Source organism: Phragmites australis, chromosome 20 (genome assembly GCF_958298935.1).
Source record: "Phragmites australis chromosome 20, lpPhrAust1.1, whole genome shotgun sequence".
Classification (NCBI taxonomy): Eukaryota; Viridiplantae; Streptophyta; class Magnoliopsida; order Poales; family Poaceae; genus Phragmites; species Phragmites australis.
The window spans coordinates 16,402,492-16,430,033 of NC_084940.1; the positions used below are offsets into that span (position 1 = coordinate 16,402,492).

Sequence of the window (27,542 nt, forward strand, 5' to 3'; positions counted from 1 at the left end):
CTAAGAATTTTTGCTTGTGATCATTTTTTGGCATGCTTTAATTCTGTCAAACATGATCAGTTCCGGTCAAACTGACGGCGACGGCTAAAACAAATGGGCACCAGAGAAACTAGTGGCAAAATTTGGGCTGCTTAGTGTCAAAAACAAGACGGTTTTTTTTTTTTTTGCACCTGAAGTCAATAATTTACTGAGAATCATATAGTACCGATATTGGTTCAATGTGTCGACTATTTTGAAGTATGTAGGACTGAACTTGTAAGCCCAATACAACGGTTTGAATCATATAGTAAAAATATTTTTCCTCTACAAATGCAACATACAGGGGCATCCTAGACTAAACTAATTTCTTAGCAACTTGTAATGTCTATGTTACAATTATGGCGCTGAGCCAAAAATAGCTCAAGCAACCAATTCAGGTACAATGGGAATACAATTAATGGAGTTATTGGTCGACCAGAGAACAGATGGATGTGTAAGGTTCCTTCATGGAATAAATCTGAATATGAAGACAGGACCCTGCAAGTCGACAAACTTGTAGGATCCTTCGAGTGAGTTCAAATATATTGCTTCACGGGGCTCCTCGCTTACTCCGCTCTGCATGGCGTAGTCCAGCGCCATTTCATAATCAACCTGGTCAATAACAAAAAGAAATAAGCAGATTATAGTAAAACATTTGAGGCCTTAATTTATCGGTATTCAGGACCTTAAATCTCTTTGCAGTGATTAAAGAAGAGTAAATTTCAAAAAATCTACAACTATTTTGTTATATATTGCAAAAAACTGCAACTTCAGGTGTTCATTTCAAAAACCTACAACTATTTTGACAGATATTACAAAAACTATAACTTTCTTACTATATACCCACCTGTCATTCTCTATAGCATGTAATAGGAGAATTAACACTAAGCTTACCTGTTGCTAGAGGATAACAGGTAAGCTCACAATAAGAAAGTTATAGTTTTTTGCAACATGTGTTAAAATAGTTGTAGGTTTTTTGAAATGAGCACTAGAAATTATAGTTTTTTGCAACATGTGTCAAAATAGTTGTAGATTTTTGAAATTTTCTTATTAAAGAAAGCACAACAAGAAATATGATACCATGATTGTATTCCGCAATACCAACAAATTTATTTGATACATCATATTCGACTTCTAGAAAGTAATGTGGTCACAACTTGCAACAGAAAGTTACAAGACGACAGAGAATAGATCGCATAAGAAGAAAAAATATATCATGGATTTTTCTTTGTTTTTTTTATAAACTCATTCTTACCTGTTCAACATGCTGCATTAAGCAATCTCTGAAGGTCTTATCTGTCACCTCCTGAGAATTCACCTTCTCAAGGAGTTCCTCATCTTCCTTATCATAGCGTGGCCTTTTTGGGGGAGAGTCATCAGCAATTTCTACCAGAGTCTCCATAATCGCTCTTGCAACATCAGGAATATATCTGCAAATATAAATCATAAAAATAAGAGAAAATGCGTACAATTTCGGATTATTTGGCGTCAGTGTAATGAAGCATGCATATCATTTTGTTTAGGGGTGAAAAATGGTTAGCACATATCCGTATTACCCGATATTCGTATTTGGCCAAACGTGAATGTGGTAAGAAAAATTCGTATTCGACTGACAGACGGATATGAATATGGATATATCCGAATTTGTTTCCCAGATATGAATATGGATATATCCAAATACGTACAAATACTTCTCTGGAATATAAATATGAGTAACATAAAATTCCATTCTTTTCTTTTGTTCTCTTACTTAATTCTTTCGATCCTACCTATTTTTTTATTGTCTGGTATTGTACCACATATACTGTAGCGATAAACCTTCTTTCATCTCCCATCCAACATTCCAAATCTTATAGAGCCATGGTACTGTAGCAAAGTGGCTCCCTGCCTTAAGGTGGAGGATCAATCCACTAAAAAATAAGGTTCCCTATGTTGGATTGTTGTCATGCTCATGTCAAATAAATTTATCACGCAATTTGTCATTAAAGCTGTTGGATATTCACATACAATTGAATCTAGTACATATTCGGATGCAGATTCGGATTCGTACAATCCGATTCGTATTCACATTCGTACTATTTATATACATCACTCAATCCCAAGCAAGAAATCACCTGTTCAGGTTTCTTTTCCTGTCCTGTCGCTCACGAGCCTGAAGTTTCTTCACAATCTTTGACTTCAGTTGAAGACAGCACTGCTTAAGGGCTGACTGAAGGTGCAAGGGGATCGTTATTATATGGCCATACAGAGACAGTTAATCAGGGAAGTTGGAATGTACCTTAACAGCACTTGATATTTCAGTTATGTCATCCCCGATGTACTCCTTTCCAGTTCCTTTAAAGGGTATCTTTGTACTTACAATGCTCACAAAGACACCAATCTTATCTTGCTGCTGATTAATTTTGTAGCTGCTCCAACTAAAAAGGAGGGAAAAAGGTATAGAAGAGATACAACATATGAACTAATGAAGTACTAACAGAAATAAAATCATACTTGATCCTTTTTAGAGCAGTTCTTGTGATGACATCAGCACCTTGTTCAAAAAGAAGTGGTATTCTGTTTGCAAACCTAAAAATATTTAGACCCTGAACAAAATAGACATAGTTATATAAGAACTCCAATCCTTGGTAGAAGAATATTGTGTGACAATATCTTGTTAGCAAATTCAAATACAGAAATTGGAAGGGCAATTCCCAGAATTGGAGCTCAATGTGTGATACTGACACAAATAATTATGTTTACTCCTATGGTCAGATGTTTCAACATTAAATCAATAAAGTGGTGAATCTAAACAGTGCAGGCAGCTATTAGTTTTTAATCTGGGCCACCCAGATCACAACAGATGGCCAAAATTGCTACCTCTCATCCTTCCACTTTCAGGGCAACAAATTTCATAAATCCCCTAAAAAGACTCAACTCTTTGCACACCAGACCCCTCTATGAGTTTGATTCAGTATAGCATCAGATAAAAAGAACCTAATCTAAAAATTTAACATAGAGATTTTAGCATCACATAAAACAGAGAGAATCAACAATCAAGAATTTTTTGACATCAATAACTGCCATCACATGCGGAAAGCTTCTAGAAACACAAAGGAAGAAAGAAAGAACGTGTTTCTAGAAAATTCTTTGAACACAATAAATAAAAGCGGAAAATGTTGCTGCATGAAATCAAAATATCAGTGTTTCCTTACTTGTTTGACATCTTTTCCACCCATGCTTATCCCAGCTTCAACAATAAACGGATGCCCTTCAAAAACCTGAGGACTAAACGGAACATTACATTATATTATTAGGATGTTCAAAATACATAATATAGAATTGCCTTCTGGAATTCAGTCTGATTAAAATGATATACCTGCTTGCATGTGTTGCAACCATATCAGGGTGTAGCTCTTTTATGATACCTAGGCGTAAGTTATATTCCCCTGCAGGACTAAGACACTATAGAATTGGTTGATTTCTATTCGGTGATGACTAATTGCATATTTGCAAGAGTAAGTAGCCAATGAACAGTTGATGAATAAATGAAAGTGGAAAGGGATGCACACATTGCCACTGGGATCATCAAACTTAGCCTGCCGAAATAATTGATGTATCCGAACTAATTGCTGCGATGTAAGGCTCTTAACTGTCATTTTTGGACTAAAATCAGGTCCCATCTCCCCTGCCAAGTTAAAAATATGTGATATTAAAAAAATAGAACTGATAACAAGAATAGTAAAGCCTAGATACAAAGCAATACGAAAGTATGTATGACAGTGCAACTACATTTTTAGCCCAGCAAACAAGTTCTACATAGGATTAGGTAAATGATTTTAGTGGACAGTAGCATACATTGAAAAACAGCAACATACAAAACATAAGTGAAACTCGAAACCCTAAAAGCAAGACAAAGATGTAACTGCTAAAGGCAGACTACTTCGAGAGGCAGACTACTTCATAATCTCGAAGAGATAATATTCTAGAAAATTGGACTATAGTAGTCCATGATTGTCAATGAAGATAGCAATTACTGAGTTAATTACTTTTCACGATGACTGCCCCAACCACACTGCATATCATACAACTCACCAATTAAACGTTCAGCGTGCAATTTGCTTATATTCACAAATTCGTGTTGCAGAAACTGCAAAAGATTTTGCTTTGTAGTCTCGGCAATTAAGCGCTTTATCAGTAATATATCAACAGCAGATGGGTGGTGCTTTGTTTGAAGCGGAACAGGAGGCATAATGTCTGTCCGTCGTGCAAACCTTATCGTCAAATTTTTGCTGCAAAATACAAAGTCATTTACGAGAAGAATTAAAGGACTACCAATTTAGCACAACATAAATAACCATAGACGAAATGCTTACTCTGCTGCATCAGATAGAAATCTAAAAAGGAATTGAGCATATGGTGTGATGACAGCCATCTGACGCATATAATGGAGGATCTTTGACTGCAAGAAATAGATGACCTGATTAGCTTTACAGTATAATACTATAATTCTACATTTCAAATTTCTAAAAAATGAGCCACTCACACGATGTGTAGCCCAATTTCCCTCAATTATAACTTGAATCTCTGCCCCATGCCATTGATTTTTGTTCTCCCTTTTCTCATGCAAATGAACATGAGGGACATTTCTGAGTAGTGGAAAACACCAAAAAGCATAATGATAAACTGCAGAAGTTATCAAATTGACATACATGGAGAAAGATAGAAATATCAAGTTAGTTACTGTGTTAAACAGACACATGAACCATCAAGCTGTGCTTACTTATGAATATCTATATCCAGGCGACAGAAGGAAATATAGTTCTGGCCTTTCATCGATGACTTAATTTCAATAGGAAGTCCCGTGCTCATTTTTGACCATATAAGTGCCTGTTTCAATTAACTATTATAAGATAAGCAGAGAACAAGAGCCAATGACAAAGTAATACATGTTCATAGTCCTGAGGAAAAACATGATAAGTATCTGGTAACCATGGATGCTTAAGCATCAGAATACGAACAAGTTTGATATGACATGAATTCAGTGAAAGAAAAGGTTCATTCTGCCAACTGCACATCACTACTGTAATTGTGACTTAAGCTTTCTGTTTTTGTTATGATCCTAACAGCACAAGATGACTCATGTCTTCATGCTACCAGCTATATTGCTTGGTTGCACACTTGCACTAAGCCACTATCCAATGCAAACCACAAGACGGTCATTTCCGAAGCAAAAGAAAAAAAAAACAATTCCAACATTATATGGTAACGTAGAAATTGACAAAGTGTTTGCTCTTTCTTTTATATTAGAAAGACTAGATGATACAAAATTACAGTTCACAGCAACCTACAATGTAGAAAGATTCTTACTCAATAGATTATATGCATAAAGTTTACCATTTTAGCACCAAGTCCAAATTTTCCACGCGTTTGCCTCAAACCATATTTTGTGCCCGACAAAACTGCACCAAATGTAAATAGTTTCAGTGATATTGAACAGCATGGTACTATCCCTTCTTCAGTCTTTTAAAAAAAAACTCAAATTGTTCAGATTCAGCATTACTGGACAAATATACTGTTGAAACTTACCTCTCCCAAGCATATTTGGTATATCATCATGTGGCATACCTCGACCGTTATCCTGAATTCACAGCCAAAAAAAAATGATTAAAAATAAGAAAATATTTTTTCATCATATAATCCACATCGTTGTGACAATACCTTGCAAGTCACTTTGAAAAATGCAGCCTCACCCCGGCCTTTTCCTCGAAAAGCTGGAGCATCCTTAACTTTCTTCCCAAGAGAAGCATTTTTAGCTTGAGTTTCTTGGAAACGTGCTTCCTTGGCTAGGCGTTTCTAAGTATTGTGAAATTATACAGTATTATCAAAACTAAAAAGATGCATAATTCAAAGATTAAAAGAAGAGACGAGTTTGTGAAGTCCATGACACCTCGTAGTGGACCCACAATGTTTAAACTAATACAATTATAGGTGACAACATTACCTCACGAGCCTTAGCTGATTCAAAATCATCATAGAGTGCTTCATCAACACGCTCTCGATCAACTAGCCCTATCATTGTGTTGAACTTGCTCTTAGTTATCTCTTCTCTGAAAGACATGACAAAAAGAAGCCATGGAGTGCCGTCTTGCATTGTAAAAAGGAAAATACCACAACACATACCTTTGAGAATCACTTACATTGTAATTTCTATGTCAGGGAGCTCAGAGATGGACTCAGCCGAATCAAGGGCGTTCTCAACTAGCTCCCGCATCGTGGTGTACAAGGATTTGCCAGGCTGGCCAATATTATGAAGTCAGTGTCTCCACAAAATACTGATTAGAACAACATTGTGCTTATGCCAGGAGTAACTAAATGGCATTCTTCGTTTACATGACAATAGAACAGTAGCATCTATCTATAACACATCGGTGTTAACCATTGCACCCAATTTGACTTAAAAATTGTAGAGAAAAGCTCACATTGTCAAACCCGGCAATGTTCTTGTTCTCGGCGAAGAACTCGGCGGGCGATTCTGCAACATAAACCACAGAAATGATTGGGATTTTGTCAGATAAACCAGCCTAAAGAACCTAAATTCTCGATTAGAAATGGATCGAAAAGCGCGAGAGGGAGCTCACTCTGCTTGAGGAGGCTGCTCTCCTTGTCTGCGGGCGACGCCTTGGGGCTGGCCTTCCCCTTCCCCGTCGACTTCCCCTTGGCCGCCGCAGTGGGAGGCTTCTTCTTGGTCTCCCCAGGGACCGCTCCACCGCCGCCGGTGGCTGCGTCGCCGGCGGTGTCCATGGCGAGATGGATCGAATCGGGATGGAGCTAGGGTTTTCGGTTTGGGCGCAAAATTGGAGGGGCGCGAGCTCCATATAGGATGTCGAACGAGCCGAGCTCTAGCAAGCCTAACGAGCCAAGCTTGAGCTCGACACAAACTCGAGCCAAGCTCTAGCGAACCAGATTTAGCCTTTGAACTCAGAGACAGGCTAGAGGTAGGACTAAAAATAAAACTCGAGATTTGTAAGTTTACTTGAGTTTAACTAGGCTTGATTTAGCTCAGTGATTAAATGAGATGAGCTCGAGCCACCTTCCTAATTTAGTGACTAAACTAGTTAAGTACAAGCTAACTTGTAAGTGACTCGGTTGCTGGACTAGTTCAGCACGCAAACCCTAAGGCTCACATCTCATATTTCACTTCCGCAATACTCACACATACACAATCATGCCTCTTTGTCTCTACCGTCGACTATCGCCCACCGCCTCTCCGTCCTCAGATCATATTAGTCATCGTCTCTCTGGTCACGACTGACGACCAGCCTATGACCTTACGCTTCCATAAACTATGAAGTGAAATAACCTGTAAGAAACCCCTATGTGAAGCAACCTTGGCTCGTGAGCCAAACCAAGCTGGCTGAGTCGGCAACGAGCTTGGGCCGAGCCAATATTTCATCTCGATCACCTAAGTGAGTCTAACGACTTGTTTCCATCCCTAGTTAGAGCTGGCTCAGTGAGAGGTGATAGAGCTTTGAGCTTGACTCAAACTCAACAGGGAAGGGTTTATCAGAATTAATTTCAAAAATAGTCTAACCATTTTGCCTCTTAAACTATTGCAAAATTGTAATTAATGTGCTCATCTTATAAAACCAAATTAATATTTTGTCCTTCGTAGAACATAAGTCTCTTTTGTGTTAATGATATGAAAAATTAGTGAGGCTGACGAGCTAATAAATCAATTGTGATAACAATTTCTACTGTAGCTGGTCACGATTTAAAGCTGGGTTTATATTTTTCTAATAGTGTCACACAACATATCTTAGGAATCATTTTGCTAACATGTTATCTGGACAAAATTAAAAATCAATTTCATAGAACTTTAACTTGCTCCGGCTACACTGTATCTATTATTTCTCCCCTAGATTATGTGAACGAAAGAGTGGCCCTTGCAATAAAATTGATAGTTCCATAAGGATTGTCTCAGTAATAGCAATTTATTTATTTGAAAAACAAAAACAAAATCACAATAGCATGAACAAGAAGACACTTCTATTCAATAATCTATATATACCGTATTAATATGACTCATTGAAGAATTCTCTAGCAGAGTAGCACAATTGCTGAGGGAAAAAACACAATTACATTCTTTGTCCAAAGCGACCAACTAAGCTTTAAGAGAATAATAGTCGCTCCGATTCCTTACATGCTAAGCATGGGCGTTCTTTTTAGCACAAGCAAATATTAAGATTATATTTGGCATTGCGGTGATTTTTCAAAAATATTTATTTATTTCTAGTTTTGGATGCAGTTTTTAGATGGAAGCATTTTTTCCACATGTAATCGTAAAAATTGCAGTAGGATCGGTAAATATTTTGCTAACTAACTAGATTACACGACATAACCATCATTATACATCAACCACTAACATATCCTAAAACATGTTTCTTTAAATTGGGTGAGCAGGATGATTCATAAAAATGGTTTTACATTAAACTATGTTACCTTACAAATCACAAAAGTTTTGGTTGGAACACAAAATTCTACTTATTTTAATGAAATTTAGAACATTTATTTTAGAGATCGAGAGGGAGGTAGGGAGAAAGTCACCATAGCAGGAGGAGCCGAGAGGTTTATCTCCGAACTCCAAAAGTCCAAACCACCCCTGGATCCGGATAACGCTCCTCTCTCTTCTCCCTCCGCTGTCGCTCCTCTCCTGTCCACTCCACTCTCTCCAATGGCGACCACCATTTCGTCTCTCATAACCCCTCCGGCCCTCCACCGCCGCTGCCGTGGCCCCGCCTCCGCCCCAGCCTCCCTCTCCTTCCGTGCCGTTGCGGCGCCGCGGGTGAGGCGCTGGCCGGTTGCGCTGCGGGTGGCCGCCTCCTCCGCGGTGCTGGAGGCGCCGGAGGAGGTGGCGGCGCGGAAGCTCTACGTGGGCAACATCCCCAGAACCGTCACCAACGACGAGTTCCGCGACATGTTCGCCGAGCACGGCACCGTCGAGCGTGCGGAGGTAACGCAGCGCCTTCCCTTTCGAAGTACCTAATCCCCCACCCCCCAAAGATTGCAATGCAACTATCTCATTTCTCAGTCTGTCTCGGTTCTCGTTTCCTCCACTCCTTTTTTGGAAGAAATTCAGCCTAATTTAGCGCTTGCTCATGCATTACCGGTTCTTGGAATGGTAATCATTAATCAATATGAAATTTAGTTTCTTGTACTGGTGCTGTAGAATTACATCAACACACAACGCTATGGTGTGATGAGTTGCTTGCAGTATGTTGAGATAATTTAGCTCAGCGAACTTATTGGAATGTCCAATGGTTTCGTGCAGGTTATGTATGACAAGTACACCAATCGCAGCCGGCGGTTTGGGTTTGTCACTATGAGCACGGCGGAGGAGGCTAACGCTGCAGTTGAGAGTCTCAATGGCACCGTAAGCACCCAATGTTCACAGCCTGCCATTCCGAATTCTTGTTTTGGAGCATGATCATGAGTGCAAGGCAGGTATGGCATGACTCATGTTTGTGCTTGTTTTGTTGTACCAGGAGGTTGGAGGTAGAACGATTAAAGTGAACGTGACAGAGAGCTTCTTGCCTAACATTGATCGATCGGCTCCAGAACCAGAGCCTGTATTTGTGGACAGTCAGTACAAGGTTTATGTTGGTAATCTTGCAAAGACTGTAACAACGGAAGTTCTTAAAAACTTCTTCTCTGAAAAGGGGCAGATCCTCAGCGCCACAGTCTCCCGTGTTCCTGGGACTTCAAAGTCCAAGGGATTCGGCTTTGTCACCTTTTCTTCAGAGGAAGAAGTTGAAGCTGCGGTTGCTACTTTTAATAATGCGGTAAGCTTCTCTTGCATACCGCCTTCTGTTTTCTACCACAAAAAAAAAAAAAAAAAAAAAACTTGCCATATGCCAAACAATAGCAGAATATAGTGTTGTAATCTGTATCTTATCGTTTCAGTGACACATAGATGGGATTAACTTTGTGAGTATTATATGTACAGATGAGTTAGAATAGCTCACTAGTATGATCTTAACTACATCAACTAATCCCGTATTTTTTTAACATTTCATGCTGAAAGAACCTTGTTTATCGATACCCTGATCCATTTTTTACCTCATTATTTCATCACACGAATTAAGTCAAATCAGCAATTAAATTTGCTATTCAAAAGTTTCTGTTGCATTATAGAATTGGCAAAGCTTCTGATCTGAAACTTCAGACAGGAGCATGTGACTGATTTATTACTGTTCTACAATTGAGCGTGATTTCAGGAATTGGAAGGGCAACCCATTCGTGTGAATAGAGCTTAGATTAGCAGAAATTTGCAGGAGCGCTGAAGGCAGGGGGAATATCTCGGCGGATACATGTAGACTGAGGGATACTTGGAGACTAGATTTTGATAACAAAATGAACAAGACCTTCAATGCAATTTCAGTCTGTTAAACAATTTTTGTATGATAACAGTGTATGTGAAGAATTTTGCTTGTCATTGTTCATATTCTTACATGGAGCATTTGTTTTTTGACCGTCGTTTCTATATGATTACATAAAGGCAGCATGGTTTCGTTTTTGTTGTGTACCATATTTGTTAACTTGAGTCGAATTTGGCATCTTATACATGCTAGCAATAGTATTTTTCTGTTTCATTCTCAGACTTCTGCTTTTAAAGATTTGCCTGATGGGATGTGGTTAATTGCATTCCTTTTTGGAGGCTCAAATGCATTCGTTGAACAGTATTGGGTTCAAAGAGAATGGCGGTGATATGAGTGTTAGGCTTTCAGCATTGCGCTCCAGTAGTCCAGTCATCTAAATGTGATTGCTTAACTAAATTATGTTGGCATCTCCAAAAGTTTTTTTTTTAAAAAAGGAAGTGAAACTTTGTATGCCTTGGTCATTTGGAGTAATAATAAAATATTTATTTAAGTTATTTATGTGCCTTGGTCATTTGGTCGCTTCAGATGTTTGAATCATTAGAAAAGTATCTTAAGAATTGAGATACCTGCAACACAATATGATCTCAATCCTCCTAGACAAGTGCAAGATTAGAAAAGAAGACAACAAAGAAATGGTTTGTTCAGACTCTACTATTAGGTTAATACACAAAAGACACTTCCATTTCATTTGCAACCGCAATTGGAATCTAGTTCGACATAATCTTTCAGATCAATGTTCTGCCGTGGATGCGAGCATGACAAGATGGATAAAGCACTTCTATTTGAAATCCTGAACCATATCTGCAGAGGCCTAATACTTCCATGAATTAACACAAACAAGTATATGAATCAAACATACAATTGAAATAGGATGTTTGATGTTTCAAACATAAACACAAGCTGATTTGTCAAAAAAATCACTATATATTACGCATAGAGCCTAACTTTCTTTTCGACCTGAAAACATCTCACTCAGTCCACTCGATCATACAGTCAACCTGTAGGAAATGGGAAATATATCTGATTAGTTCGCATTCAAGTACATGTCTGGTGGGATGAATTCTACCCGACAGATGCTGTGAATTAACTCAGATTTTCAAATGACGGGACAATGACTCAGATCTTATTTTTCAAAGGACAATACCTCAGATCTTTGGGTGAAAATCAAAACTTCAATAGGTTCTCTGGCTTACTTGCTACAGTATAGGCATTGTTCTTGGTACTATTAAGTTCATCCAACATTTTTTTTTGCGATTATCATCAAATAGTATTTACCTTAGGGTCTTTCATATATATGAAAATGTTAAGGAATTTAAGATTTTATTACAGTAAGGCAAAGGCATTTGCACTTTTGGCTGTCAAAAAAATGTTGGTAAGGTTCTAGCACTCACTTCAGTAGTCAACATCTAATCATTCTAAACTGTCTATTTTGGAGAGAACAGGGATCTCTGCATGAACATAGTTTTGATATAGATTTCAGGGAACAGAGACTCAAATAATGACCTGACTATGGAAACATGTACCCCCAAATGGAGTACCAATATGCAAGGAACGAGCATCAGTTCTGATCACAAACTGACACCAGCCAACTCAAAGAGCTTCTCAGCCTGGTCCGGGAAGAATGTTATAAACAGGTAGGCACCTGCACATGAACGCCCATAAGAGAGGATGGCGAGCCGATGCACTAAATTTATCTGAAATAGCATGATCCAGTCATCTTACTTATCAGTATAGTCCCAAGAACTACTGAAATCTTCCCTTGGATGGTCACAAGGCCGGCTTTCCCCGCGTTCTCCAGCTCGCTTTTCCCGACGGACTCAAACGTTCCTGCAAAATATGGCGCGCTGTATATAACAGCGGAAAGTCCAAACACTTGGCACTAACAGATTGATCTGTGAATAGCTGAGAGGTTTTTTCAGCTTATTGGTTTGGTACCTGGTTTCACTTTTTGAAGACCTGATGTGATGCATGCAATATTTTGGAAGCCTTCTCTCTCCAGTGCATCTGCAGCTGCTGCTGACCTTCAGCAAACAAGGCCAATGCTAATGAGCCACTCCAACTATCCAAGTAAAATATAGGTACTCCATTGTAATACCAAATTATACTTTTTACGTTTAATATAAGAAGCACAATTAGGTGTGTAATATGCGAGCTTAGCATGTCCTGACAAAGGAACTTGATAGCAGAAGTGTTCACTCACAAACCTGAGCCCTTCCTGGCAGACAACCAGCAGCTTGCTGTCCGGTGAGAAATTCTCCTTCACCGTCTGTGCGAAGTCAGGGTTGAGCTTGGTGAAGGGCAGCCCGAAGAACAGCCCGGCAAAGTTGTTGTGCAACTGCCGCTTCACGATCGTCCCTTAAGAAAACAAAATCAAAAGGTTGTTCAGACACTGTCGCGGCAAGTTTAAGAACCGAGATGGCGCAACAGTTGTTTCCATACCAATGTCGTTGTCTTGGTTCTCGATGAAGAGGGGCACATGGGTGGAGGACTTGATGTGCGCCCTCTCGTGCTGCCTACTGTCCCTGATGTCCAGCACCGTGTACCCCTCCTCGGTGACGAGCCTCTTCGCCTCGTCGCCGCCGACGAAGCTCACCTCGGCCCGAACGACGGCGGCGCAGGACGTTCTCCTCCTTCTCCCTGGGGACAAGTAGCTCCTTGCAGGATTACTAGCACCCTGCCTGATCCTGACAGCTACCCAGGAACCTCTGAAACAGAAAGACAGTTAATTCTTTGGAACAATTGCACGTTGGAGAACGGAGAGGAAACTTTTGCTCACCTGGGAGGAGAGAAAGCGGTAGATAGACCAAGAGCTGCCATTTTTTGACCTTCACTTGATCTTCTTTTTTGAGAATTTTTCCCAAGAAATGGATATTTAGGGGACTTTGTGAAGGTTTTGGGACGGGGGCAAGCTGCAGGGCAGAGCACAGCAATGGATTTTGCTGCAAGAGCTAGAGGTGGAGGAGGGAAATCCAGGGGGCCAATGGGATCGCGCCACGCAGGATCCACTGCGGAGAGGGAAGAGTTGGGGCCCAGATGGCCAGGAGGCCCAGGAACATGGAGCTTCTGTGCCTGGTGCCTGTTTTTGTGCCGATTCCTCTGCTTTTGGACATTTGTGCTGGATAGACCACCAGCCTGGTAAGGTCTAGCAGGATCTTGTTTAGATGAAGGATCAACTCCTGTTTGGATTCTTTACCAATCTCTATAACCAAATTCTAGACGGAAATCTCATCCCTCCTGAGCGCACGTCAGCCAAAAAATAGAACAACCGTCCGATAGCTAATGGACGGTAAAAAGCATGTCCCAAGTTACAGCGTCTGATTCTTCTCTTCCTGATTCTTCTTCTTCCTTATCAGAGTGGCAGCAGGACAAAGCACACGCTGGGTGAGTGAGGAGCGGTAATGGCGAGCGGACCAAGTCAGCGCAGGCGTCAGTGCCTCAAGCCCGCGTGGAGAGGACCAGAAGAGAGCATCAGAGAGGGTGGGGGGAGGAGTCTCACTGCAGGCCGTGTTGGGCAGAGCGAGCAGAGAGAGTGGCCATGGGAGACGTCGTATTTCACTTCGACTCATGCAATCCGCCGTGCATGTGCAAACCCATTGGATGGTTGAAGTGCTTGGAGGCTTGGGAGTGGAGTAGCATCACATGCAGGGATGGGCCCAAGTGGACCGGCGTGGTCTAGGAAGTTGGCCTCCACGGCTGCCATGGAGAGAGCAATGAGTTTAGAAGAAGAAGGATATCGATTTCCCTTCAGTGAATAGATAAGGAAGAGAGAGGGCATTGATACAGGAAGGTGGAAGAGGGTGAAGGGCAGGAGTGGCTCCCAAGTGGGGGCAGTTGAGGCTTTGGACCTGCTAATGGAGAGGGCACCGTGAGTAGCTCAGTGAAGAAAGACTTTTTTATTCCGAATTTCGGTTTAGCCTTCCTTGTAAATCGACCAAGGTAGTTAGGGCTTAAGAAAAATCCCAAAACTTTTTGTGGGAAAACTAGAGTTCACTAGCAACCTATTTTAACTTGTTGTACCTGATTTGGCTATGTATATATGGAATTAAAATTCCCCAAATTTGACTATTTTTAGAACTTCTCTAAATTTTAGAGTGACTAACAGTTCCAGAAAATTTGGAAAAAAAACAGTACAATTCATCATTTGCGGCCTACTAATTTACAAAATTATTACCTAACATATGTTCTGATGTCCAAATTGAAGTTACTTTACAAGGTATCATTTCTCATGTAATTTAACAATTTATGTTTAAATTCAATTGCATTCCATAATTGCACAAACATTCAAATACGGTGCTTATGATGCTTATGAGTGCTCCCTGATATGATAAAAGATTTTTGGGCTATGACAAATCTCTCTCCTTAAAAGAACCTCATCCTAAGATTTGAACAAGCTCATGGGAGAAAGCGATGGATTTGATAGCAATTAAGTTACGATGATGACAAGATTGCAGGAAAAGCTCTAGGTTACTTAAGGCCCTATTCACCTAAACAAGTTCATTAGTCTAAACTTACCTCCGAGTTAAGTAGGTGGTGCTAAGTGGTGATGTTGACTCCTCCTATTTTGGTTCATCAACATGACAAGGTAATTAACCCTAAATACCTTCATAAAGAAAGAGCTGGAAAGGTGGTTCTCCCGGTTAACTTGATAGCTATTGCATACGTATCTAATAATTTGAGGATGTTAAAATCCTACAAGATAAATGGTGGTGTGGGTGGATGACAAGAATTCAACAACCACAAGATGCTCATTAGCCAAAAGAGGATGTTCATGACACAAAAAGTATGAAGAACATCACTCATATGTTGGAAAAAAGATCGGGAAGGTTAGCACAAAGTCAATCTTCATTGTTATATGAATTTAGATAATATTTTATTTGATGTAGAATCTCTGTTTGACATGTTGTGCACATAGCAACCATTTTTTTTCCCCGTAGATATGAATCTTGGCACGATCATAATGTACCTTCATGGTTTATGGGCACACTATACAATAGACATGGGAAGAAGAAGCTAAGGGGTGCCAATAACCTCAACATTTTGGGACCTAATCTCTCAGCTTTGATTGATATGTATTGGTTGGCGACGATTTGCATCATGACTGCCACAAAGGTATGAGTAGCTGTATGCATCATATTCCGATCCTCCTCAACCACCACCCATTCTTAGCAATGATTTGCATCACAACTGTCTCCAATATATGAGCAACTATATGCATCATATCCCAATCCTCCTCTTATGTAGAAATGTCTAAAACCAAAGCCAGTGGGTACCCCTGAAGATCATTTGCATATATGAATGTATTTTAATCTTGTCAAAAATAATTTCATTACAATCATAACCACAATACCCAACACAGTGCACTAGCCCACACTAGAATCTTGGCTCTAAGCTTTGTCTCTGTCCTAGCCATCCATGAACCAAACAAATTGGCAAAACTAGTACGAGGCCTTAAACGAAAAGATATTTGAACCGTTCTCTAGATAAACTTAGCAAATCGACAATAAAAATAAATAAATAACTTTGGAAACATCAAAATAAGTGTGTCTTCAATGATGCTTCACCAAGTGTGAATGTGATGTTATAAGAAGTGGTTGATGAGGGTGCTTTGTTGTGTGTTACTGGAGCTCCACACCTCCGCAGCCTCCTGTCAGGGTAGACTAGGAGTAGTTGTTCCTAGATCATGCATAGGTCATTCCAAAACTGTCTGTGGCGCAAATGTAACTTTCAGTTCTAGGTGTGTGTGGGTGTGTATTTGGTGTTGTACGTTGTACGTTCGTCTTCTTTAATGAAATGACACGTAGTCTCCTGTGTGTTTGAGAAAATAAATAAATAAAGAAATGTTGGATAGTCTTGTTGTTGTGAAAAACAATATTTTGAACTGCCTGTCAGTTGCATTTAATCAAGTTATCTTTGGTTAAGATCTCACCCTTGTCCAAATACCATAAAAGGACTTTTTCTTTAATTTTCCGGGGGAGGGGAGGGCAGGGGAGGGGGTAATTCCCATAGGTAGCATTTTGTTTGTATCATATCTTGATTTATCAGTGGTTTGTACATTGACTGGACCGAAAATTGACTACTATGATGTAGCGCCTGTTTGAAGGTATCCTCTTGATCACTTAAGTGAACATTAGCAATTATAGCAACTAGATTATGCCAGTCCAATAATTTATTCCCCACTAATACTCTATGAATGGATACGTTCACTACTACACACAACATCATCTCACACGACTTAGAAAACCTCGTCTCACACAGTTTCTGAGCCGTCATAGTGATATCGTAAGGGGTTATTGCTGATTATCTCCCACGAGTATGTAGCCGTGTGAGATAATCTCTATCTCCCACGGTTCGCGACTGGAATCGTGGAAGATAAGATGTTAGTGATATTGTTTTCCAGACGCTAAAAAGGCCAAAACAATAGAAAAATGTGTCAAAACCAAATTTTTTTTTGGGATACCCATATGACCTAGGCATCACCCCAGTCATTATTTTTTTTCATCATTTTCTCACAAATTTCTCCAGTGTGTTGCCATGATTCGAACTCAAGATCATACATGTGACTCAAACCTCTTACTACTAAGGTAGCTTGTATCCCAGGGTTTCAGGATATACTTTTTTTAACCAGTTATTACTACATTGACTTGGAGCAAAAATTTAAACACTAGAGAATTTAAACAAGTTTAATTGAATACTAATCTTTTAAAAATCTTTTCATTGCTTTAGTTATGAACTATGGAGAAAATAGGAAACAATTCCTTGACTTAAAAATGGAACTTCAAATTTTGGCCAAACATGTCCTTGATGTTGCATTTTGAAGTCAAGTAGTTGTTTTCCCTGTTTTGTCCCTCTTCATGTAGAGTTCCTAATTAAAGCAACTGATCTTTTCATTGTACACAAAATAATATCAGCACATGATTTTAGCATATTAGGATCTTTTTATAAATTTACACAAAAAATTAGTTACTAAAGAGATCAGGATTTACACAAAATACCATAATTCGGATCACCATCACCTACACCTAACTAATCCTAAAAGATCATATGCCTCTTGCTCGATTCACCACCGAGGGCGGCATTGTGGCTAATGGTGAAGAAGGGGTTTGCGGCACCAGAGTCGTCGTCGTCCTTAGAGTCACCGTCGTCGTCGTCCTTGCCCTCGTCATTGGAGTTGGCATCCCCCTTGGCATCAGCATTGCCCTAGACGTCGATGTGGCCCACGGCACTGGTGTTGCCCACGCTGACGTCACCTTCGGCTTCCTCACCCTTGGCTCCTCCTTTTCCTCATCGGCGGCCTTCTCCTCTTCTATGGCCTCCTCTTCCTCTTCTTCCTCCATGTTATTATCAAAGTTGTCATCATCAGCGCGTCCTCCACTGGCTCAATGGAGAACTCGGAGTCTGTCTCCTCCGAGAAGACCTCCGTGGGCTTCTCCTCCTCTCCGCCTCCTCCTATGCCATGGGCTAACTAATTGGCAGTGGTGGGCTGTGTGGAAGAGATGGCGGAGCAAGCTTCGGCACAGGTGGCAAAGGAGGAGGAGGAGCGTCCATGGGAGGTGAGGGGGTGGAACAGTGGCGATCAGAGAGGTGGATGACCTCAGGGTACATGATTTCAAGGATGGTTAACAAAAGATGTTCTTTTGATATGCATTGTCATGTAGTTATGTTAATGGTTAGACTAGCAACTTGAATGTCAGATTTATACTTTATTGAGTGCTCCTGTGCTTTGTGGATTTGGCTTCAGGCGAAGGGAAGATAATTTCCACCCGTACCTCCACCGGAGCTCCAGACAAGGCGTTTGAGACATGGAGGGTCGGTACTACAAGATCGTTAATGACAAACAATCACTGACAAACATTTCCTCTGAACCTGAGCTCACGGATGATAACTGTCTTCGTAATAGGAAAAACATAGAAGAAAACAAATTCACCCACACGCATTGTTAGGCTATAGATAATTTCAGCGAAGGAATCCGTTGGTTTCAGCACTGGAATAGAACAGTCTAGTTCAGAACACAAATGCTCAATTTGACAAAGCTTTCTTCTACTACCAAACACTTATTATTTTTGCAAAACCAAATACGGCAAAGAGATGGAGGCGATCTTCCACCTTCATCTCGTTTCTCGCTCAACATGGTGGCCTAGTCGCAGCAGGTGCAGAGGCAGTCGAGGCAGCACTCGCAGGTCTCGTAGCAGCAGAAGCAGCACAGGGCGGTGAAGATGCTGTGGACAGTTGAGCGAACATGAGAGCAAGTGATGTAGGGAATTTTGACAGAAAGTAAAATTCAGAAAAGCCCTGCCTCTTGGCAAAGATTAACACAGCGTGAGATGTTAACAAGGCATCGGTTTCATGTGCAAAGTAAACTTAGAATAGCAATAACAGCTGTAAGCCTGTAGGGGCATGCTGGATTCTGAATAAATTGATCAGTTTTTTTGTCTAGCCTGTTGACTTTCGGATATGTATAAATTATCTTGGCTCTCCTTTAGATCTATAATGCAGGACTCCAAGAAATTAAGAATGCACACCAGAGTATCTTTAGAGAAAATCAAGCCATCATAATGCAAAAATTAAGGGATCAGAGACGGAAACGAAAACACCGATGAATGAAATCATGGTCATGGAGTACTCGTCTGGAAAGGTTGTTCCACCAAACTGGCATATATTTTCATGAAAAGGAGCAGGTTGCTAAAAAATCCAACAACAAATATAGAATACTGGTAAATAAACTGGACTGTAAAAAAAGAAAGAGGGATCAGTCAGCTGAATAGGACTGAACTGACCGGCATCCTCTGAAACTGAAACAAAACCCTCACCATGCATAGAGGCAGCCCTTCTCGTCATGGCGCCTCTGGACATGCTCGTAGTAAGACATCTCCTGCGACATTGGAGCGTAATACATCTTCACTACCTCCTTCTAAGTAAGATCTACCTGTCTGTTTTGTGATGAAGACTAGCTAGAGGAAGGGGAAGGGTTTCTTTTAAATCTGTCTGCATTGGAAGGAGTGGATAGCATTTATAGATCGCAGCAATGGAACTATGAATACAACTGTTTTTTTTTTTTGACGTCTCTCAACTGGGTAAAGGTGTAGTATCTGTTCATGTGCTCTATGAACCCACCTGCCAGCAACCATTCTTTTTTTATAACCTAATTTTTTAAAACAAGCTCCGTTTGGAACAAAATTAATTTCGTAGGAAATGGTTTGGTTTACCTAGGATTGGGAAAATATCGCGCTAGTGCTGAAAGGGGACTAACCAAAGACTACAGCTGGCCTTTATTTTCTCTAGTATGAACTCTAATCTTGTTTGTCTCCTTTGGGTTATTTGAGCCGGGATAATTTCATTGTCTTTTCTGGGAACAGGAGGCTCTTATTTGGGTGGTCAGTTCTGAACTTCTGGTGGGCTGAAAAAGTGCAGAAAAGTAGAAAACTGCCCAATCCCCAAACAACAAACTGCAAAGCAAGTTATGCGTGTCCTATGAACGAGGGCATAGAGGGAATCAAGGTCCTTCCAACTTGCCTCTGTTGGATATTGGTAGAATTTGGCAATGCTTCACAAAAAGATCCATCTGATGGCTCTAGATATCTAGTACGCGGTTGAAGTGTTCGTATTTTTTTTGCATAGTTGAGTTAGCATGAAATTACGGAAAAAAGTTTATTTTACTACCCACAACTATTCGGTTTGTCCGCTAACTCCCATACAAAATTTTGACTCATTTAACCCTTCAAACTATTTAGGCTGGGTCAATTTATCCCTAATGAAATTTGTCTCTTTTTTTGTTTATCCATGTACAAGTTGTGTTTTAGGTTCATTTTTTTGGAGTGATAGTAGAGATCATTCCCTATACTAGAAAAATGTTTCACGAACTTTTTGTAAGTAGTTTTCATACATTTTGATATCTAGGGTTAAACCAGTATCAGATGCTCTCATTGTGTAAAAATAGTCACGAATACCAGGTGTATATATGAAGTTGCGGTCATTTTTCCATACATGTTAAGACCTGCAGCTTTGACGGTCAGTTGGTAATGTAATTACCAAGTCAAATGTACAACGATATAATCATGGATATCTATCAAAAGGCGACTGAATTTTTTATCCAATTGACAACATAGCACTAAATTAGTGGCATTTTGACAATTATAAAAAACCCAATGTCATTTTGACAAATTGTCTGTAATACCCATGTTTTTAGCTATTACTAACAATGAACAATATACACAGCACATATATATCAAATACATTGCACATAATATGGCATACAAGTCATATTATCTCATTCATATAGACAGTCCAATTACATACAGTTACAAGTACAAGTTCTTCATCATATTACAAATCATGAATTTACATTTACAGCCTTGATCAATTTACACACAAAACATACATACATACATAAATACATATACTAGGACAAGAGTGGAATTCTTTTGAAATGTCTGCTTCTCGTAGAGAGCATTTTGCTATAGGAAGCTAAACATGGCAAAAACCTAAGCCAACTATTTTCTAAATTCCCTATGTATATTTTATTATGGCTATTAATCAGCTCACAATTAAATATACATATAATTTTAGAAAATATTACAGAAAATCCAAATATCCTTCCAAAATCCTAATTCAAGTCATTTGACTTTTCTAAGCCATGCCACTTTGCAGAAAAGCCTCTCAAGCCTCCAAAAATAACAAATTGACCATGGACCCTCATGCAAATATCAATTATTTGCCGAGGGCCAAAATACAAATAATCCACATTTTCAATACAAGGAAAATTCGGCCAGAAGATTCTTGCACCACAATTAGCTTCCAAAGGTCAAAAATTACAAGTTTGCCACTTGAGAAATTACCAAAATACCCTCAAGTGCCACCTAGCCGGTTTATGTGTCACTGAACCAAGTCATCAAAAGCCATGCAATGTGATACCAAGCATGCTAGGTGTCACAATGCTTAAAATGTAAGCCATGAAAAAAATTAGCGAATGCATTATTGCATAATAGAAAAACAAGTGCATCTTCATCTATAAATATAGTAGGAAGGAAGGGTCATCATGGTAACCCTAATGCCATTTGCGCAAGGGGGAACCAAGACGGTCACCTCTGGCTCGTCGTCGCACTCGGATGTCCCGCACCACCTTCTTATCCTCCTCCCTTCTAGCTCCAAGTTGTGGGAGGATGCGCGCAAGAAGGAGGTTGAGGAGAGGCAACGTGGTAGCCGTAGGAAATGGTGACGGTCATAGCTACCTGAGGAGGTGTGTGGGGAGCATGCAATGTGGAGGAGAAGGTGATGGCGGGGCGGAGCGACGTGAGGAGGGGTCGGCGGTGGTGGGAGGCTGAGCGCACGGGGAGGACCTGATTGAACGGACACGATTTGATGTTTCTAGAGGGACCTAGATGCAAATACCCCATAGACATATCTGGCCGCCAGTTTTACTTTGTGGTGAAATCGGACGACCCAAGTTTTATGGATGAAGTGGAGTGGATTTTTGCTGTGAACTCCACGTAGTTTAGATAATTAAGATGAGCTTATATATATGTTCGTCGCTTGTGGCACGTGGTGACACCTTGGATACGCTGCTTACGGCACTGTTCATTTTGCGTTGACTACATTAAATTAGCGCCCCCCCTGTAAAATACATAAAGAAAGTCGGATCTGTAGCATGTAGTTATTATAAGCAAATCTAACTAAGACGAAGAATATGCTCACGTTACCCAGATCTTAATATCGGTTGGAAAAGAAAAAAAAGAAAACACACACATATATAAATAATACGATCCTGGTGAATGCTCAAATAGAAATAAAATTACCACCACCATTTTGCCTGCACATGACGCAAAAGGCTTAGGGGTGAAAACGGGTTGAATTTTTTCTGACCACTGATCACCCGATCTATTTTATATGCTAATCGGATCTTAAATATCTAAAAGAAATCTTAGATATCGGATCGGATCTCGGATAGTTATATCGGATGTTGGATTCGGATGTAAGGAGCCAGGTATCCGTTGGATCAGATATCCGAAAATAATTTCGGATATATGCGAAAACTATCCGATAACTATCTACGCCTATATATCTTTAGAGCTTACAACTTATTCATATGGAGTCCTATAGAGACAATCTTTATATGAAAATTGTATCTCTCAACGAGATATATAAGTTTGTAGTTGATAATTTTTTTTATTTGAAGTTATTAATATATTCAAATAATTAATAGAAGCTTTAGCCAATATATTGGTCACTCGTAACTTCTTCGATTTTGCTCTAACATAACTCCTTCTATAAGAGTATATTGTTGATTTGCTTATTAGACCTTTAACGTAGTTGAGTTTTGGTTACATGGATTGGTCGAATAATCATAACATATGCAATATATATGGTCGTCGTTTTTACTTAATATCTGAATAAATATTTGTGATCGATATTGTCTGTATCTGACTTGTCATATATTTGATCCGTATTCGTGACATAGACTATTCGCATCTGTATCTGTATCTGACACTATTTGTGTCTTGCTCTGATTCCAAAGAAAAATGAGAGATAAAATATAGGATCAGCGATATCGGTACGTATCTGTCCGATTACACCCCTATTAGTTCACGCTTGGACTGTTGGAAGTATGTGGCTTTGTACATCTATTATCTTACTGTTATTATTGTATTTATTAAGAGGAAAGTAAAACTTAATGAGAGGAAGTGGCGACGCTCCTATGCTACTCAAGGAGTAGAAGCACTTAACATGAGAAACCATGTAATGGAATTATCTCTGGTTACGTAATGGAAATCCATGATATTAGTAAGGGAACACTTATTGACATTATGGAGTGGAGACGAGGGGCGGAGGATGCATTAGGGAAAAGAAGAAAGGAGGTGGTGGAGCGGAAGGGGATGCGACCGACGCCGAGCTTGACAGTGGGTGCCGTGGAGGAGGCGATGGCGACGAGCCCGACGAAGAGGGTGGTGAGACTCAGAGAGGGAGGGGAAGGGGGAAAAGGTGGGGAAGTTATGTGGGGAGGAGAATGACCGGAGCGAGGCCGATGCAAGGCGTGGGCGCTGCTTTTGCATTGATCGCAAGCAATTTCCACTCCGGTCATCCTTCTCTCTACTTTGTCTAAAACAATCCCGAACGTTCAGCTATTGTTTTTATCCAACGGTCAAGAATAAAAGGCAACGTGCACCCGCTACTTGAGCTCAACTTCAGCCCACGGTTGTGCTGGATAGATCACCAGCCTGGTAAGGTCTAGCAGGATCTTGTATACGGTTGAATGAATCTATTAAACTATGTTTCAAAAATGGCAAGCAAAAGAATTCATCAAGATGATATGACAGTCATATACATAATAGATTGGCACCAACCTCTCCAGATGCCCAGAACGTAACTACATACTGAAATATAGATAATACATCAGCAAGAACCAACAACCAACACGACCTCAGATCAAAAACGAATGAAAGAAACCATCCACCACCTCCATAAAATGTGAAATGGACGATTTGCAGCGCGGATTCGGAATTTGGCACAACCTGATGGTACTTTAACAGTCAAGTCAGCGACTTCGGTTTACAATTCGAGCTTCAGAAGTATCTAACAGCAGGTGAAAATGGCGAGACGTACTATGCAAAGATGCGTTTAGATCAGGATCACTACGTAGTATATACCCTACTCCCTATATTATGAACAGACTACATTTGATTGCATATGTTGATGGAAAAGAAACTATAAGTGTTGCCGATACTATTAGCATGTCTGTAGCAGGAAAGGAACTCTGAAACAGACGCTGCTATGCTCTTCCATTTAATAGGATGACTAGTGGTGGTCTTTTTCTTCTTCGTCAGTAGTTTTCATTCCAGTGACATCCAGCAGTACAGAAGTCAAAGCGACTGCAGACCCTGACAGGAAAGCTGTCCGGAAGCTCCCAACTGTGCAAAACAGGTTAGCAATGACAGATTGACAATTTAGCATTACTTCATCGAACAAGTTAATCACATAATGAAAAAAGAGGACTACAAATATTAGGGCCATCAGAGTGCAAGAGTAACATGAGTAATATGTTGAAATTGACAGTAAAGCATGCCTAATGTTTCATGTTGAAATTTTCCCAATGTAGAATTTACATCATAGAACTTCTGAGTTGTGACGACCACACTGGATTCTCCTATCATGCCTTGTGATCACACTTCCCTTCTACCGCTTAGACTGCATACAGCATATCTAATTCCAAAGTATCCTTTGTGGCATGACATTCTCTCATCAATGCAATTAAACAATCATAGTCATTAAGTTCCCCTTTAGTTGCATGCTAATTTCTACTATGGTCCATACGAAATTTCCAAACTTTACTATTCCAGCATGGCAGCACCAAAGAAAATACTGGGAACAGATGATAAGAAATGAATGTGGAACGTGCAAGATCCATCAAAATAGCATTAACAGTGGTTCACAAAATACGGCTAACTGTAACTTGAAGACACATTCCATAATATGGATGGGATGGAATTTATTGTTACTGGAATTTCAGGCTAGCCATAACAACTGGAGTAAGATGAGTGTATTACCTCTGAAACCCGTAACAGTTGCACCAGCAGCAAAACCAGCAACAGCACCATTAATGAAGTCTTTCTTCATCCTGTACTTTTCCAGAGCCTGCTCGACGCCTACATATGTAGCTCCAAGAACTGCAAAGCTTGCTGCATAATTCCCACACACCTTGCCAGTTCTGATCAGCTGAGGATACTTGACATTACTGCCAACCTGAGGTCCGTCGTGCAGCATAGAAACTAGCGCACCCCACACACTGCCAGCAGCTAAACCAAAGCCTGCAGCCTTGCTCGTCTTCATGACAGTTTCTTCATTCACCAGATCTCTCAAATTGGAATGCTCCATGTTCCCTGTCAACCAGAAACTGACAATAGCACAATGAGTATTACTAAGTACAAACAACCAAGAAATGCAGTAATATGATCTTATGTTCACAAAATAATGACAGCAAATGGAACCAATATGATCTTACGTTATGTGATCGACAGTTTTTGCAGAAATATGATTACGAGAGACATCCAGCTAATTCAGTGTTATGCCCTTGGTAGTGCATATCATGATATGTCAGACTACCTATTTTATATTTGACTACAAAATATAGCCATTGAATTTACAAAAGGTTATCAAAGACTACAGGAAAAAGATATTGAGAGCAAGGTATTAGTCCTCTAGTCTGTGTGAGTGACTGCTGTATATATTCCACCCAAACACGTAAACATTCTAGCACCTAAACTTGCACAGGGAGATCGACAACACACATTCTATCTATATTCTATACACACAACACATTATTGAGCAACTGCCACCTCCAGACTTCCAGAGTTCCAGTACACAGAAAATGACATATCAGTAATTATGATTTACATATAACGCTTAAAACTCTATGATCACAAATTGTGCATGTTCCTTTGCAACCCTGGTTTGGATGAAAAAGTGTATAGTGTAAGGTCTTCCATCCTCAACAATGGGAAACTGCTAAAATGACCGTTTGTAACCCTTTCATCTAAGAAATGACCTTAATAAATGCACCAAATTCTCACCAATATCACTCAGATTTACAGAAAACTATTAAAAGTGATTGAAATTATGGTTAGCATTTCTTCATTGACATTGTCAATGCAAACTAAAATTAGCTCCCGTACACAAAAGATAGTAGCATTGCGCCTGATAATGTTAAAAGTCAGGTTGTTTACAGCAAATTGACTCGCTGCTACTTAGATAAGTTATAACAGAACTGGTGCAACCAAGGCAACACAGACAAACTGGTGCAGAGGTAGCCATTTCATTAGCACAACAGCGTGACTGGATTATCCTAACGGTATAAAGGCTTAGGATGATGTTCAGTAACTGATCCCCAATGTAACCTTCGGGTGATCACCACCATACACAAACTACAACTAAACACAATCGGACGAATCAGAACGAGGTGTTGCAGGCCGTTCGCAACAAAACCCCTGTTCCAAATGCTCTATACATTTTATGTTTATCCAAGAAACAAATACAAGCAGCCAATGCACAATAGATGCATTCCACACGAATTCCAACAATCTTTTCCATCCATAATGCAAACAAAAATAGAACTATCATCTGATCATCGATGAGCAGGGACGGACTTCACGGGTCGGACTAGATGCACTCCACACGAATTCCAACTATCTTTTCCACACGAATTCCCACAAATTTTTTGGGGAAAATAAACCGCACCAGCGCCATCCTAGTTGAACCACAGATGGATGACATGGATCGGATTGGATTACTCGGTAGGGTCGCACAACGCAGCACACGAATACACGACTAACTGAATCTGAACGGAGAGAAAGAAGAAGGCATTGGGTTTGATCGAGAACAAAACCGAACCCTGGACCCTTCGAACAACGGAATCGATCCAATCCAAGCAAACAAAGGTTACTTACCAACACAAGAAGCTTGACCGAGAGGCGGCGGCCGGCGGGTGGGTGGAGGATGAGGCAGAGAGAGGGAGACCGGCGGCGTTGTGCGCGGCGGCGAGGCGTTGGGTGTCCTCTGGCTCTGTCCTCTCCTCCTCAAGGGGCAGCGAGGCAGCCTTGCGCCGCAAGAAGATTAGCCTCCCTATTTTTAGGCGTGCAACCAGTTGTAATATTAGGCTTCGGCAGGTCAAAAAAGAAAAAAAAAAACCAGGCCTCGGTTTTTTTTTGCCTCCCAAGAAATTGCATAATTTTAGTTTCTTTAGATAAACTCTCGGAATTTTACATTACTAATTTCATTATAAAGTACTCCCATTTAAAGGCTTCTTAGATAATTTCACAACATTTCTCCAAATACTCGGGAGTTGAGCGAGCGAATGTTTCAAAATATTCGTTCCTTAGATAATTCCACAACACTCTCCAAAATCTGCGTGGATTCATGTAGGCCGGGGAACTCCATCCGCAAGGGCCTTCAGACTCCAGTGCCAAGCTTTGCACATACGTGCCTGTACACATGCATGCACTGCACGTCATCTGGTCTCAGCCGTGGAGCTCTGCGTCCGACAAGACCCGGGTCAACAACTAAGCACATAAATCATTCAAACTAGATCACATACTAATATGTAACAAAAATAAAACAAAAGGT

At 40.2% G+C, this 27,542-nt stretch overlaps 4 protein-coding genes across 7 annotated transcripts; 1 reads left to right on the forward strand and 3 right to left on the reverse strand.

The window, feature by feature from the left end:
* Nucleotides 1–262: 262 nt before the first annotated feature.
* Nucleotides 263–6,843, reverse strand: LOC133902067 (DNA topoisomerase 6 subunit B). Of its 3 annotated transcripts, none has more exons than XM_062343645.1 (19): nt 6,639–6,843; nt 6,480–6,532; nt 6,198–6,295; nt 6,002–6,107; nt 5,719–5,853; nt 5,587–5,638; nt 5,395–5,459; nt 4,781–4,887; nt 4,544–4,613; nt 4,374–4,459; nt 4,093–4,289; nt 3,570–3,685; nt 3,377–3,462; nt 3,213–3,285; nt 2,512–2,603; nt 2,297–2,435; nt 2,133–2,227; nt 1,274–1,448; nt 263–630 (listed from the first exon to the last, which is right to left on the reverse strand). In XM_062343645.1, exons 1-19 carry the CDS (start codon nt 6,799–6,801, stop codon nt 484–486), a joined length of 2,055 nt encoding a protein of 684 aa, XP_062199629.1. In that variant the 5' UTR covers nt 6,802–6,843; the 3' UTR covers nt 263–483. The 3 variants fall into 3 exon arrangements, 2 of the variants coding, with proteins under 2 accessions (XP_062199629.1, XP_062199628.1); XM_062343644.1 differs by having other exon boundaries at nt 4,544–4,646; XR_009906822.1 differs by lacking the exon at nt 263–630 and having other exon boundaries at nt 1,308–1,448; nt 2,133–2,223; nt 4,544–4,646.
* A 1,785-nt stretch (nt 6,844–8,628) lies between these two features.
* Nucleotides 8,629–10,573, forward strand: LOC133901699 (small ribosomal subunit protein cS22-like). Its single transcript, XM_062343151.1, has 4 exons — nt 8,629–9,010; nt 9,329–9,430; nt 9,543–9,839; nt 10,275–10,573. Exons 1-4 carry the CDS (start codon nt 8,732–8,734, stop codon nt 10,311–10,313), a joined length of 717 nt encoding a protein of 238 aa, XP_062199135.1. The 5' UTR covers nt 8,629–8,731; the 3' UTR covers nt 10,314–10,573.
* A 665-nt stretch (nt 10,574–11,238) lies between these two features.
* LOC133901698 (rhodanese-like domain-containing protein 9, chloroplastic) lies at nt 11,239–13,377 on the reverse strand. The gene is made up of 7 exons (XM_062343150.1): nt 13,213–13,377; nt 12,876–13,141; nt 12,641–12,791; nt 12,372–12,457; nt 12,159–12,263; nt 11,940–12,078; nt 11,239–11,434 (listed from the first exon to the last, which is right to left on the reverse strand). Exons 1-6 carry the CDS (start codon nt 13,251–13,253, stop codon nt 12,005–12,007), a joined length of 723 nt encoding a protein of 240 aa, XP_062199134.1. The 5' UTR covers nt 13,254–13,377; the 3' UTR covers nt 11,239–11,434; nt 11,940–12,004.
* Nucleotides 13,378–23,707: 10,330 nt separating this feature from the next.
* LOC133901826 (outer envelope pore protein 16-3, chloroplastic/mitochondrial-like) lies at nt 23,708–27,067 on the reverse strand. 2 transcript variants are annotated; one of them, XM_062343339.1, is made up of 3 exons: nt 26,867–27,067; nt 24,971–25,303; nt 23,708–24,334 (listed from the first exon to the last, which is right to left on the reverse strand). In XM_062343339.1, the coding sequence occupies exons 2-3, from the start codon at nt 25,296–25,298 to the stop codon at nt 24,222–24,224; spliced, it is 441 nt and encodes a 146-aa protein (XP_062199323.1). In that variant the 5' UTR covers nt 25,299–25,303; nt 26,867–27,067; the 3' UTR covers nt 23,708–24,221. The 2 variants fall into 2 exon arrangements, with proteins under 2 accessions (XP_062199323.1, XP_062199322.1); XM_062343338.1 differs by having other exon boundaries at nt 24,971–25,317; nt 26,867–27,062.
* Between the last annotated feature and the right edge of the window lie 475 nt (nt 27,068–27,542).

Coding starts and splice junctions, on each gene's coding strand:
- LOC133902067 (XM_062343644.1), bottom strand. CDS start 6,801: ATGGACACCGCCGGCGACGCAGCCACCGGCGGCGGTGGAGCGGTCCCT. Junction 5,854..6,001: donor AATCAGCTAAGGCTCGTGAG/GTAATGTTGTCA, acceptor CACAATACTTAG/AAACGCCTAGCCAAGGAAGC. Junction 4,290..4,373: donor TTTCTATCTGATGCAGCAGA/GTAAGCATTTCG, acceptor TGTATTTTGCAG/CAAAAATTTGACGATAAGGT.
- LOC133901699 (XM_062343151.1), top strand. CDS start 8,732: ATGGCGACCACCATTTCGTCTCTCATAACCCCTCCGGCCCTCCACCGC. Junction 9,431..9,542: donor TTGAGAGTCTCAATGGCACC/GTAAGCACCCAA, acceptor TTGTTGTACCAG/GAGGTTGGAGGTAGAACGAT. Junction 9,840..10,274: donor TTGCTACTTTTAATAATGCG/GTAAGCTTCTCT, acceptor GCGTGATTTCAG/GAATTGGAAGGGCAACCCAT.
- LOC133901826 (XM_062343339.1), bottom strand. CDS start 25,298: ATGGAGCATTCCAATTTGAGAGATCTGGTGAATGAAGAAACTGTCATG. Junction 24,335..24,970: donor AACTGTTACGGGTTTCAGAG/GTAATACACTCA, acceptor TGTTTTGCACAG/TTGGGAGCTTCCGGACAGCT.
- LOC133901698 (XM_062343150.1), bottom strand. CDS start 13,253: ATGGCAGCTCTTGGTCTATCTACCGCTTTCTCTCCTCCCAG. Junction 13,142..13,212: donor ACCGCTTTCTCTCCTCCCAG/GTGAGCAAAAGT, acceptor TTTCTGTTTCAG/AGGTTCCTGGGTAGCTGTCA. Junction 12,458..12,640: donor GTCTGCCAGGAAGGGCTCAG/GTTTGTGAGTGA, acceptor TGTTTGCTGAAG/GTCAGCAGCAGCTGCAGATG.